The 13,895-nt window shown below is 41.2% G+C and overlaps 1 protein-coding gene across 2 annotated transcripts in view; it reads right to left on the reverse strand.

Moving 5' to 3' along the window:
* Window positions 1-13,895, reverse strand: part of EMCN (endomucin) — a 53,736-nt gene that overhangs the window by 15,981 nt on the left and 23,860 nt on the right. For both annotated transcript variants that reach the window (XM_063156410.1, XM_063156409.1), the window contains exons 5-8: window positions 11,600-11,722; window positions 5,679-5,711; window positions 2,932-3,003; window positions 1,328-1,423 (exon numbers count right to left, since the gene is read on the reverse strand). In XM_063156410.1, the coding sequence (XP_063012480.1) occupies window positions 1,328-1,423; window positions 2,932-3,003; window positions 5,679-5,711; window positions 11,600-11,722 (324 nt within the window). The remainder of the gene's footprint in view (window positions 1-1,327; window positions 1,424-2,931; window positions 3,004-5,678; window positions 5,712-11,599; window positions 11,723-13,895) is intronic.

Below are 13,895 nucleotides of genomic sequence, written 5' to 3' on the forward strand. Positions count from 1 at the left end.
TACACAACAGCTGAGCTAAAAGATGCAGGGTAAGGGGACTGAGGGAACAAGGGTGTTCCTGAGGCTGTACCCCCTGGGGGCACAGCCTGGCATGATGTCTGGGAACAGTTTGTCATCCCCATCAATGAGGAACAGGTTTGTCTCCAAAATGAATCATATGCTAAATGTATCTTATGCTTATGTGCAAGTGTGGGCAGATGGAAGGGGCCAGGGGGTTACATCAGAGACATGGAGCCAACTCCATGGCACCAAGCACAGGGGAAGTGCACTGGATAGACCTGGGCAAATCCTACAGGAAGCATTACAGATTCTATCTATCTATTCCATCATCCAAATGAGTTTGCTAATAGAGTGATGACATTTGTGCATAGGGGAGGCTGGTAAGGAAATGTTCTTCATCTCACATCTTTATCTCCTGACTCTGAATATTCCATCATTTCCTTAGTAAGGATCACACCTTCCTCTGTTTATCTGGGGTCTGTTTTTCCATGTCATTGGCTAAATTGGTTGTGACACACTGTTTGTCTTGGTTTACAGCTTCAACACCCTGTTGTGATTTTGTATTTCCAAGGCCTGGTGATTTCACAGTTCTGCACAGGTCTCCTAACTCATGCCAGCTCACAGGGACAGAAAAACCAGAGTCTGGTTCAGATCTGGGTTTTCACTTAATGGAAATTTACACTTACCTGTGGCCTACTTGGGTGACCCTGAAACATTTGGCAAATGGACTTTGATGGAATTATAACCCATTATCTTAAGTATTTAATGGACAGCAGAGAAACAGATGCTGACTTTAGCTGCTCTGTCAAAATGACTATTTCTGAAAATACTGTTTTCTCAGGGATTTTGCTCCATGCACATTTTACTGTAACTGGAAAATGTTACTCATGCATCATGTGACTGTGTGTATGTATGTATAAGATATATCCTTTAAAAGCCCACTGATATTTCTTTGCCTGTATCTAGAAGAAAGATAAAATAAATAAAGTGATTTTGTTGAATATCTTCAAATTTAGTTTTCACTGTCCATTTCTATCTGTTTGATTGTGTTAGCAGAAGTGTTTGTTAGCTCTTTGTAGCTGCAAAAGCATGACCAAAAAGCTTTACAGCATGATTTATTCTCAAAAAATCATTTTGGCTCACTCTGGTCTTCCTACTGATTTTGAAAATGAAGTGTTAGTTTCCCGCTTCAGGCAAAACAGAAAATACAAAAAGCATTCCCATCAGACTACCACAACAGTGATGGTTAAGATAATCCAAAAGAGACCTTTTAATAATAAAAAGGACATTGATTTCCCCCCTCCTGCAGAGAAAGCAAACCAAATACCTGGAGTTTTCTTCTGGCACATTTTGTACAAAGCTACCAGTGAGAAGACAGAGAGGGTAATGACTATCAGGGTGATGACAATTGGCAAGATAACATCTGCAAAAGAGGGAGAACATAATTTTGGCTGCTGCCTCTGACTTACATTGCCTCTGTGTATAGGTACTTGCACACTCTAAGGTGAGAGGCATCTCCAGCTCCACTTCACCAAACACTACCCATTTCTCCAGAGAGGATAACCTACTGCTCCTGTTATTCTTCCTGCCACCACTGAGCCTCAGGCTTGGATGCTTTGTGGTGGGAAGACAGGCTTGTTCCTTCTCCCACCCTTACTCCTTCCCTGACACTCATGCTGCCCTGTGGAACTAGTTTCACCCCTTTTTCAGTAAAAGAACAAGGTTTCAGCACCTGCTCCACTGGCCCACCTTAATTTTGAAAACTCTCATCATTCAACCCAGTGCTGATGGCCTCCAAAGTTTTTATGAGAAAGTTGTGTTCTAGAAATAGTTTTCAAACATGCAATTTATTTTTTCCTCTTCTTTTTTTTGAAAAAAAAAAAAAGAGCAGTCTAAAATTCAGCAACTGAAGCAATTATTTTGCTTTTAACATTGTGCACCCAGAAAGACACCAAGGAATTACATAATTCAGTAACATTCCCCACAGCACTTAAAACCAGGGATAGAAAATGCAAGATCTCCTTTTAAAATGAGGACATTTCTTTCCTTTTATTATTTCCCACCATCTGTCATTTCCTGACAGGTGTTTCCCAGCCAAGAAGCAAAAAAAGGAAAGAATTATGTAATGAAGAGAAGCTTTCCCTGGGAAATATATAAGCCGAGCTTCTCCCTTTTTATCATTTCTCTGGCAGCAACTGGCCACATTCAAATTCAGCAGGCACTCTCTGCCTGCTGGCCTAAGCCCTGTGTCAGGGGGAGGCTGCATTCAATGGCTCTTGATGCAATTAATATTTAATGTTCATATAGATGCATCCTTGCATCTGTGGAACTAGAGGGAGACAGTTTACAGTGGGAAAACATCAAACATACTTTGCTTAGTCAGTACTCTGGCTTGGAAACAGCAAAGCTGCAGCACCATTCTTGCCCCAGAGATGCATAATATTAAAATTAAAGATTAAGTAGCATGCATCATGCAAATATCAAGTCCTTAAAGAGTCTGCAGAAGACTGCCTCCTAGACCTTTTTTCCTATGACAATATGAATAATACATTCATATAATACATTCACAACAATACATTCGTATAATAAGTACAACATGTACATGAGCAATTTTTTGTATGTTCCCTCAGGTCGTCTCTCACAGGGGATAACTATTTTTGGGATTTTTTTTTCAATTTCACCACTTTGAATCAGTCCTTGGGAATAATTGTGCTGCTCCACAGTGAGAGCAGTGTCAGCTGATTGAGCTCTGTTTCTCTCTGAGAGGAGTTTTATAACCAGCATTTAAATTTGGTTTGTAATAGGGCCCAAGTCTGGTAAGGCTAGAAATAAAACTGCCAGTTTCATTTGTCTGCTACTCCAATTACTCATCAAAAGCAAAACTGATCAACTGAAAACTCAAAATCTGGACAATTAAGTAAGAATACTCACTAGAATAGCTGATATTACTCCCTGTATGAGTCTGGTTTCCAGAATTGCTTTTAGGACTTTCAGAAGTTGGCTCTGCAAAAGAAATAGTGCCTTTCAGTTAAAAATGTATTGCCAGAATTCCCCAAACAACTTCCTCTTAAAAATTACCCTCACAAAACAACTTCTGTGTCCCCAGTTCTGGAGCTTCACTCGCTGCTTCACATCTATATTTCTTTTCAATAATACATGGATAACTCAGCAAGAGGGGTGGAAAAGTTTGTCTAGGGTGGCTAAAGAAACACACTTTGTATGGGTGCAGATTTCCCTAAGATCCCCTGCTTGTCCACTTACAGGTTATGAGCTCCAAACTTTTTCCACTTTAGGAGGTTATGGTACTGTTCAACATTACAAGAGAATTTTTAACAAGTAAATAAACAAGAAAGCAAGTGAAAATTAGACCTGTCTCCAAGAGAAGAAAGACCAAAATATTTCACTGCTAATTTAAAAAAAAGTGCTAATAGTAGATGAAGAAGTCTGAGGAGCAATATTAGTAGATAGCAAGTTTTCTTGAGTGTTGATATAGAGGAGTGTGCCTGCTCTCTGCCCCATTTGGAGACAGTAATGTTGTGAGTCTCTGGGCCATCTTTTAGGGCTAGGTTTAAAGGAATGTATTTCTACCTTCAGGTGCTAATCTGAATTTGAGTCAGGTATCAACAACACAAATTATTTATCACCTTGCTGCATACAGCCTATGAAGAAACAATCACTGAACTTCCAGAGAGAAAATGCAACCATTGGCATTTCCCTAGGTACATTATATAGCACACGGGACTGCATTCCATATTGGATGGAGGCTTGAGTGAACAAGTGCTCACTGCCTCTGAAGGAGCCACTGGCTGGACAGATGTGATGCAAGGTCAAGCATTTCCATTGCCTGGCCAAATATCAGGAGTGGCTCTCAACAGAGGCATCTGGGGAAGGTGATCTGTTAAAAAAGGGCCCTAGCAGAGCTTATGGCTCCATATATATGTAGTGAGAACATGGTGGCAACCACTGAGGTTTTGTTGGTCAGGTACCTACTCACAATCCACATTTGAAGGATTGCGTGGTTCCTCCTCCCAAGAACGAAAGAGGGCTCAAATTGTAGGGTGGAAGCTATGAAATTAATTAAGTCATTAAAACCAATATCCTATGGCCATTTTGAGGTCTAGAATACAATTTTGTTCTACTAAGTCTCTGAAAGACATGTCCCTGTTTTTACAGAAACTCTTACGTAGGCAGTACTTGTAACTCTAATCCATGGAGTTACAGTAACAAGGTTTGTTTGTCCCAACCACGTAGGAATTCCTCTTCCTTGCAAAACTGATTTTAAACTCATGCCCACTATTAAAAATATTTTGGTGGTTGCTTTCTTTCCCCCTTCCCCACTCCTCCATTTTCATTTGTCTGGACACAGACAGAAGCCTCCTGGGGAAAAATGATCACTTACTAAGTGCTTGTGTGATGCCCAAACAATACAGTCATAGCTGAGACATTCTGATGCTATAGTGCAGGAAACAATCATTGTCCAAGACTTTATCTCTGAAAAATCACTGTTTCTTTAAAGCAGAAGTTCTCTTTCCCTTGGTGCTGTCTGCTGAGGGGTGATAATGTAAGGTTGGAAGCTGAGCCATCACCAAGTGACTAAAATAATTCCTGTGCATTCTTAATTCCCTGTGATTGATTCAGATTTCCCAAGGAAATACTCCTGCCTTTTTGTTACCTTATCTGGTATACTACCAATTGCCAGGGCAAGCAGGCAATTATCACGGCAATGAGTTACCCTGGATACTGACTGGAAATGTCAACAGAAACAAACTGCACTGAAAAACAGGAATGTGTGTCCCCACATTTGTGCAGGAGATGTGTGCCTCTCCTCAGGAGAAAAACTGAGGACTGAAATCCACTGTTGCTTTTTTTTTTTTACTTGTTTATCTGTTAATTGACCAAGATGTGAGTAATAAAGGAAATAAAAATCCACAAATTAACATTTTAACTACTTGTGACCATCAATAAGAAATATGACAGCTGAAAAGAATCATTACTGAATAAAACCGAGTAAGGAACTAAAACCTTAAGCTCATTTCCCCACTTCTTTCATTAAAGTTTCCCACAAATCAGCCCCTCCTGTCTAGTTTGTCCGGATCTGGAAGGTATTTTCCAGTTATGGAATAATCTGGGATCAGAATAAAAATGAATTGGAAAAATACATCCATCATGGTAACAGGAGGGCCACGATTTTGCAGGCAGCAGCAAGAACTGCAGGGACCAGTACAGAAGAGACTGTTTCCTGATAAGCCCAGAGAAAGGAAAATAGGACAATACAGGTTCATTAGCACAGGAAACTTGCCTTACTCTGGGATTTGCTGCTTCTCGCTACAGGACAAGGAATGACAGCCACTGACAAGAACAAGCTCCTTGGTAAACACTCTATTTATAACAGCTTCCCATTGCATCATGTAATATACCAGGCCTGATTTTTTCTGTGGTCCCACTCTGTTTTCTTTCCAGTATCTGCCAGTCCAACATGGCATTCAGTTGAAATCACAGCAAATTACTCCATGCTACAAGCTGAACATCACTCTTCCTCTGGTCTGTGTTTCAGGTACATTATTCCCCTAGATCCCTCTTGCTCCCTGAACATTTCCTTTCCTGAAGCTGTCCTTCTCCCGTCCCACACCAGCCTTTTTCATCACTGTGCATAGAGCAACCTCTTCTATTGCTCTTACTTGTTGAATGTGTTGGAGAGCTCACGGGAAGGCCTGCAATAAAACAGAGAGAATAGGTTTGTTAGTGTCTGCTTTAGATGTCCAGAGTCTTCACATCATGCAAACAGGCAGACTCTAGGAACATCCTCAGTAACACCCACAACAAATGCTGCCCCAGGAGTGACAAGCTTACACTGTTCCCAAGCCCAGAAAGTCTGAGCTGTAAAAGTCTCCAGCCATCCCTTATAGATGGGAGCAGAATCCAAAGTCTATGCTAGGTTGTTATTCTGCTCAAGAGAGGAAAATACTGAATTAATTAATATATTCCTTAAAAACTCCTCCTTCCAAAATTGAAAAAGTGCCTGGGAGTGAATAGCTGTCATTTAACTGACAAGTAAGTGTTTTAATAAAAGAAACTAATTGAGACACATTTTCAAGAGTCACAAAACCCTTTAAAAAGGAATCTTTGTTTATTATCTTGGTGCTTTTGGCTAGCAGACTGCCAAGCAGCAGAAGCAAGAGGCACTGCTAATGAGGAAAAAATTGACCTTACGGAGCACTGGGCACAATGCTTACTGGCTCTACTGTCAGCTTCCCCCAGCTACTTCAGAAGTTTTGGGTGCACAACATTTTTTGTTGTTGTTGTTGTTGTTAGCACGCTGCTGCTCCTGCATGTCTAGACTGTAGCAGGCTTGGAAATTAGAGTGGCTGTGTCCCCTGTGTCCCAGCTGTGCCCAGGGTGGGGGATCACAGAGGCAACATCATGAAGGCCGCTGTAACTCCAGGCAGGCATTAAGCCTGTCCCCTGCCTGCCCAGGTTCCTCCTCTAAACCAGTTTCCCCTGGGAGCACAAATCCATTCTCATGCCCTCACTACACCTTCTGTGCTGTGCACAAAGACAGCTCCTACCAGCAGAGCTATTACACACATTGTTCTATTGCTGTGAACACACTCTTTGAAAACCAGAATGCTGCTCTTGTTTTTCCTTCTCTCTACCCACAATTAAAACCATGGATCACTTCAGCCACTGGGGTGCAAAAAACCACTTTTGCTAATTGTACATGTGACGAAACTTAAACTGAATTTTAATCACCAATGTTCATGAAAAGTATGTTTAGGTTGAAAAGCTAAGTACTTAAAAGTCAACAGTAAGAGCTCTTCTTGAACATACTAAATATTTGTAATGCTAAGTATCCCGAATGTATACAGCTACCTCACCCTGGCTTCCTAGAATGCAGATGAGACTGTTTTCCTAAGCTTGTTGTCATCTCATCAATCCATCTGCAAACAGCAATATCACTGTGCTCTAAGAGGATCTCTGTGATGAATCATTAGGCAATGTTTATAGCATGTTTGGGCAACATTACCAAGCAAAAGCCTTCAGGAAGTTAATAAATCACTTGTCAAAGGAGCAACACACAGTAGACAATGCAGGAGGACACACACCTGGCATTAAGGAAACATCCAAATATGATACGATTGCTTATTACCAGAATACTGCCTTTCCTTCAGCCTGTAAGGTGTGGGATGCCATGATAAAAACACCATGTGATCACACAGCATCTGGGCAAACTAGCAAACTGTAAGGCCCCGTGTGTGCATATTCTCAAAGAAAGGCAGAAGATTTTGTCAAGTCTTACAAATAGGTCACTTCTCTATGAAGTCACTTTGAACCTTGTCTCTCAAGTCTGTGGAACTTTCCTTTGAAAGAGCTCCAACATTATAGCATAATTGCACATTTTCCCTCACATTCACTCTTACAAACAAGATGAAGCATCTTGGCTCAAATTGAAACAAATAAATAAATAGTAAAAGCATACTAAGCCCAAGACTGATATCCAAGTTCACTTCAAAGAGTTAACAGCTTTTCAAACCTGAATGCTGGTGACATAAGCACAGGTGACAAGTCTATGCAAACAGGAAGGGCTGGGGGACATGTGCTTCAGTACCCACTGGCACAACCAAAAGCCATGTAGCTGTCCTGGCCAAACCTTGCCTCTTTGATAAACCCAGAGAGCAGAAATTATTCCAGGGGGGAAACATTACAGCAGCTGCCTGCCCTCTCTTTCTAGGCCTCTATTATTTTTTAACAACCGCGCACACCTACACACAATAATACTAGCTGTATCTTTCCGGAAGGTATCTCACCCAGGTTGTGCTAGAGCATGAAAAATTAAATTGGAAAAATCTCACGCCTTCCTCTCTCTCCCTGTCTCCAGCATGCAAGCAAGGCACAAGTTCACCCTCTGTTCAGAGACAGCTCAGTCCTGCCATGCAAACAAAGCTGTGCTTATCCGAGTGATTCAGCAGGTGCTTTCAGTTTGCATTTTCCAAATACCCATCCAGTGCCCTTCTTGGTGTGGGCCTCACATACTGCTGTTTCCAGAAAGAGAAGGACAGAAGGAAAAGCAGCATTTTACTTGGTAACAGTTACTGTAGCTGCTCTAGCTGCCTGTACAGAGCTTGCTACCCGCTTTGGGGCTGCAAGCAAGATGCTCTGCATAAATAATCTGGGAAGATTTCCAGATTCATCATGAAAAGTGAGGTGTGCAACACTGGCTGTGCTGGGTTCCTCCTTGTGCAGTAAGGAGGACAAGGATAAAAAATTTGGCATATGACCATGGTTTGTTTTGAAATTACCTGCCTGAGTCAGTTCAGCACTGGTGAGGAGCTCGACAGATGGAGGAAGAGACCAATAACTAAACTCTTCCCACTCTGTTCTCCAACAGCCGCTACCTAAGCAGCCTGGATACCCTGCAGTTTGCTACTTCTGTGTTTTGGAGTGCAGCCACATCCAACTGTGCTCACTGGCAAAACAAACGAATACATTTGGCTGATTACTCAGAGGGGATATACCACAATATAAATCAAAGCAAAATTAAAAACTTGAAAAAGCCTTTCTTGCCTTGACCACACCATAGATCTGTAATAGTGTTAACCGAGGCTTTGCTATGTTTTCCATCTCCCAGAAACTTCTCGTTTTGTGTCTCTCTCTTTGTGAAGGAGCTGAAGATACAGTGGGTAATTTTTATCTAATATCACTATCCAGGGTTCCTGCAGTTTGTGTACAGATAGAGTCAAACCCTACTAGTCTTACTCATAAAAATTTTTCTTAGGGAGATGCCTCCTGTGAATCAAGTGAGTAGGATTTATAATTGGAGGAGAGCAATAAAGATATCAATAGATGAAGCAGGTTGATTCATCTGACAGTTTATTATAATAGATCATATAATCTTACCACCCTGCTGGGTGAACTTAGGCTCATATTGCTTTATGGATTTTTTCGTTGTTTAGATCACAGAATAAAAAGCCACAATACTTGCAGTTTCTCAGATGTATTTAGACTCTAATAACCAATTTTTCATTAATTAAACAAAAGGAGAAAATGAAATATTAGCAAGCAATCCTCTGTGGAGGTGGAGGAGGAGTGGGAGGTATATTCTGCATGACAGCCAAAGTTAAAGAAGTGCAGCATGTGTCAATGGCACGCATTTAGGTGGCTCTCTTTGCTAAAAACAGCCCTTATTGCCTCCCCTAGCCTGGGTGAGCACTACGCAGCACCTCCTCTGTGGCTGGTGCTTTCAATCTCCTTTAATACAGAAATTCTGTTCTCTGATGTTCCTACACGTTCTTTCCCAGGCTCCCCCACTCTTCTCAGTCGCTCTCCAGCTCTCTGTAGCACTCCTCCCACACCCTGATCTTTTGATATGGCTGATTGGAAATTTCTCTGCAAAATGTGCTTTCTTCTTTTTCTGCATCAAGAAAGGAAACTTTCACCAAAATGGCATTTTTTTTAAAAATGGAAAATGGTCTCAAAACTAAACATATTTAGCCAGCTGGATAATTTTGGTTGGGCATACCAAATAGAAATGTCCTGGTTTGGATCCATTTCACATTAATTTGTCTTCTCCTGAGCTCCCACGCAGAAGACGTGGCTCAGACACCTCCAGCTTGCAAGCTATTCTATCCCCCAAGGGCTGCAGCCTTGGCACACACAGCCCCCTGCTTTGGTGAACAAAAGGCACCCAGCCCCTGAATGTGAAATTCTGGAGACCCAGAAATAAATAATCTAATGGCAGTGAGAGAGGTGGCATTTCCTGTAGTCTCAGCACAGGATGAAACAACTGGCTTCACACTTGCATTGCCTTAAAGTCATTAGGGTGCAGCATATGGCTTTCCCTGGGCCTGAGCAGAGAGGAGAAGAAATCTGTTTAGAAGGAACCAAGACATTTTTCTTTAAGCTTTTAACACATACAGAGAATAAGGGAATAAGGGAGCAAGGGTGGTCTAAGGCTTAACCATTTGGAATAAGCTACCTAACACATCAGGATGAGAAATGATGATTTCTTGCATATACAACCTTCAAGAAAGAAGCCAGAGGCTGGTGCTGTGAGGAGACAGGAAAGGTGATAGTGTGGAAATCCTGGTGTGGGCAGAAGTGATTTTGAAATGGCATTTTTATGGGAACTTGGAGCATTGACTATGCCAATGATACCTAGACTGACTGACTGCCCCTGGATGGATGGGTTCTTTCTGTCTCAGCCAGGCAATTATAGTTCTGGCATCTTGGGTAGTCTCTGAGCTCAAGAAGATTTATTGGTTTTACAGCAGAGTAAGCTGAGTAAGATGATGACTTTTGCAAACAGACCCCAGGAAGGTTGTAAAACTTCCTTGACAAATTTTAAGTGTAAAATGTAATTATATACACAGCATAGTAGGTAATTCAATACACATGATGCACAGTCAGATATGCATTACAATTTAATATTAACCTGGGGAATTTACCTGAGTGAGAGACCTTTTAATTAAAAATGTTATAATTTAATGTTTTATGGCAGTATAGCAATGATGAGGTTTCTGTACTATGCCTACATTTGCCAAAAGACATGAAACCCAACAGGAAAGTCAAGTAACCACAGGTCACAGTATATGCATTATGGGGAATGGGTTTATTGAAATAATTGCAAGGACTTCTCTCTGAATCAGTGGCCTTGGGTTTACTTTAACTTCCTTAAAATGCTTATAATCTTTTTGCATGCTTCCAGGCATTTCAGTGCATAGTGAGCATATTGCTCCACTTTTGTATCCAATCCTCTCCTTTATGAGGAAAAATCACAGTACACACACATGCTTATCTCCCACAGACACAATCCAGAGGTTGCAAAAAGAGTTTTGTATCCCTTGGGGGATGTTAAGCACTACCATTAATAATAGGGATATGTAAACAAAGAGACTGTCCTTGTTGGATTTACACACATGTAGTTAAGAGTAAGTACTAAAGGAAGGGAAGGCCCAAGAGACCTTAAGCAAACCTGAACAGGTGGTTCTTCAAAACCTAGGGACGTTAAGCCAGCTAGAAGTATAATAAATGATCATTCATATGACCTGGCGTCTGCATTCACCACAGCATTTCTTAGTGAATACATACACCAAAAGACACTCAGAAAAACAGTAGGAGCAGACTTGAGCTGAGAAGAATTGATACATTTTTGACCTTGCACGCAACCATGCTGTACTTTGAACAACATCATTTAATTGGTGATACACATAGAATTTCTCTCCAGATTTTATAACAACTGCAAAAATTATAGCTGCTTTCTCCTTTGTCTCCTCTGCCTTGCAGCCAGAGAATTTATCTTGATGACCTCCTCTGACAGGCAATGCTACACAATGACCTCACACAGCATATATGAAGATTACTATTATCATTTGTAATTTATATCCTCCTGTAATGACACCATGTATCTCAACTGAGTGGAAGTTCACCCATCACTCAACACAACTTCAAGGCTAGGTGACATGGACACAGTGTACCCTGCATGAATAAGGAGATGTGGCCCTCATTCCATCACAAAGCACAGCAAATGAAGAAAACACTCAAAATTATTTGCATCTTTTAACTGCTTGTACAGAGAAAGAAAGTGCATGTTTTCAAGACTTACCTGAGGTTCCAGAAGCAGAAGCATTTGTTTTAGGAGAGACCGTAGAAATAAAAGACTGTCCCGTAGTAGGTGCAGCACCCAAACTCTCATTTTGTGGCAATTGTGCTCCACTTGCTTGTGTAGCTGAAAATGAGAGAGATGTTCAGGGAAGAGGCACCTACACAAGCATTGTCTTAGATCCTGGAACATCCCTCAGACAAAAGCTCTGGCCATCACAGAAAAGACTAAATGTAAGAAAGCACTGCATGTTCTGGTAACTGTCTCCCAAGGAACAAACCATCCCTATGGAATTGTTACTACTGGCATAGCTGAGGCACCTTCAAAGCACATTGTAGCAAGACAAACAGCCTCATATCTGTGCCAGAAAACAACCCTTGGGACCCTAGAATAGTTATACAGTGTTGTACCAAGAGCAACATGAGCAGGAGAAGCTCAATTTACTGCCCTCTATGATTTTTCTTCATTTTAAAATCAATCCATCAATCAATCTATCAAGCTTCAGTTACAACTGTCACATAATGTGATACAGTATAAATTTTAGGGATTGCAATTAAGCATTGAATTAATTATTTCATTCTGTGCCGTTAAGCCCTAGGAAATAACATATCCCTGAATATTAATGTATGAAAAAGAAATTGTCTTTTTTCTCCTCTCACTCAGCCAACAGGAGATCAAGGCTATTGTGTCACAAGATTTGCAGCCTAAGGTGAGGCCAAGACAATGGTGCTGGACATGACCTGAGCCTGTGGAACTGAAGGTCACAGAATGACCAGAAAAAATTGGAGATATTCCAGCACTGCCCATAATTCCTACGTCTGTACTCAAACCTCAGAATAACAATAGGCAAGAGAGTGCCTACTGAATAAAACATAGAGATGTTCAAGAGTAACTTTCTAGCTCCTGTCTGATATAAATCAGAGAGGCTACTGAGTTGTAAACTGTTTTCAGTGCTTCTTCATATGAATTTAAAAAACTGGAACTAAAACAACTAAGACATGTTTCAGTCAGTGAGCAACAACACACACATGCAATATGAAAATCTTGAAGAATGCTTTATCACACACTTTATCTAGAAACTGATTACCTATTTGGTAATCAAAGAACCCAAAGCAACTTATTCTACAACTACACACCTTTAACTTGGCCTTTCCCTTCCCCTCTTGTTCAGTTAAGTGCAGTACCTTAGAAAGGCAAGCTTCAAAAATCAGTAAGATAAGAGAGAGTGAGCCAAAGCCATTGGAGTCGGGGGATTCATACAATGTTGGAAACTGAGAAAAGCTAGGTAGCCAGGCATGGTGTCTTTTGAGGTTGAGGCATGAAAATGATGAAAAACAACTTGATCCCCCCTTTCACTGGGATTCTAGTGAGGAGAAGCAGAATTTCATGTCGGCTTCCTTCAGGAACTTCAGCGTTGTACCCCTGTTAATACACAGGTCTGCCTGCAGTAGGAAGGAGTGTAAAAAGCCCCTCTACCTCATTTTATACTATGGTAGAGTGCAAGGATCTGATAATGTTAACAATTCCTACATTCTCTTCATGGAAGATTTGAATCAATCTTTAGAAACAAACTTTTTCCATATTTGATTTTTACTGTCATGACCTCAGACTCAAATTTTGTATGTTGAATTTTATTCTGAGATCAATTTTTCAAAAAGGAAAAAAACCTCAAACTGAGGTACCTCCCTCTCCCTATAAGATGCACAGGCTTGCAGCAGTAACAGCAACCATCTTGTGGCTCCCTTGTCATAGGTTAGAAAAGGATTGCATGGGAAAATGAAAAGTAACTCAGAATAACAGTGCAGAGATACTCAAACATAAATATACTTTGTGAACACTGCAAAACAATCAGGTGTGTGGGAGAGAGGAAGAGGGAGGCAGTTACCCTGTAACCCCACAGAGGGCTGTTTTCCCATGGGGATCACTCGTTCCACGCATCCTATCAGTCCTGGCAGCAACCCAGCCTCGGGTGCTCCTCTTGTGTTTGGGAGCTGTGAGAACAGATTGTTCTCAGGAACATGGGCTGTGCGCTGGATATGCCTTGGCAGGGGATTGGGAGAGGAGGGATGATGGCATTTCCATTTTATTTTATTTTTTTAATTTAGCCTGGATACGATTCTCCCAGTGACCCAAGTAGCACCAGGTATGACTTGCACCTTTACCTAGGGCTTGGCACAAAGGTTGTTGCATTTATTTTGCCAGACTGCAGAATAGCCCCAGTCAAGGGGTAAAGTAGAGGTGCTAAGGGCAAAAATCCGTGTGCCAGTTTTCACCACTTCCAAGAGGGAAAACGCGACCT

This window comes from Melospiza melodia, chromosome 5, assembly GCF_035770615.1.
Source record: "Melospiza melodia melodia isolate bMelMel2 chromosome 5, bMelMel2.pri, whole genome shotgun sequence".
In the NCBI taxonomy this organism is placed as follows: Eukaryota; Metazoa; Chordata; class Aves; order Passeriformes; family Passerellidae; genus Melospiza; species Melospiza melodia.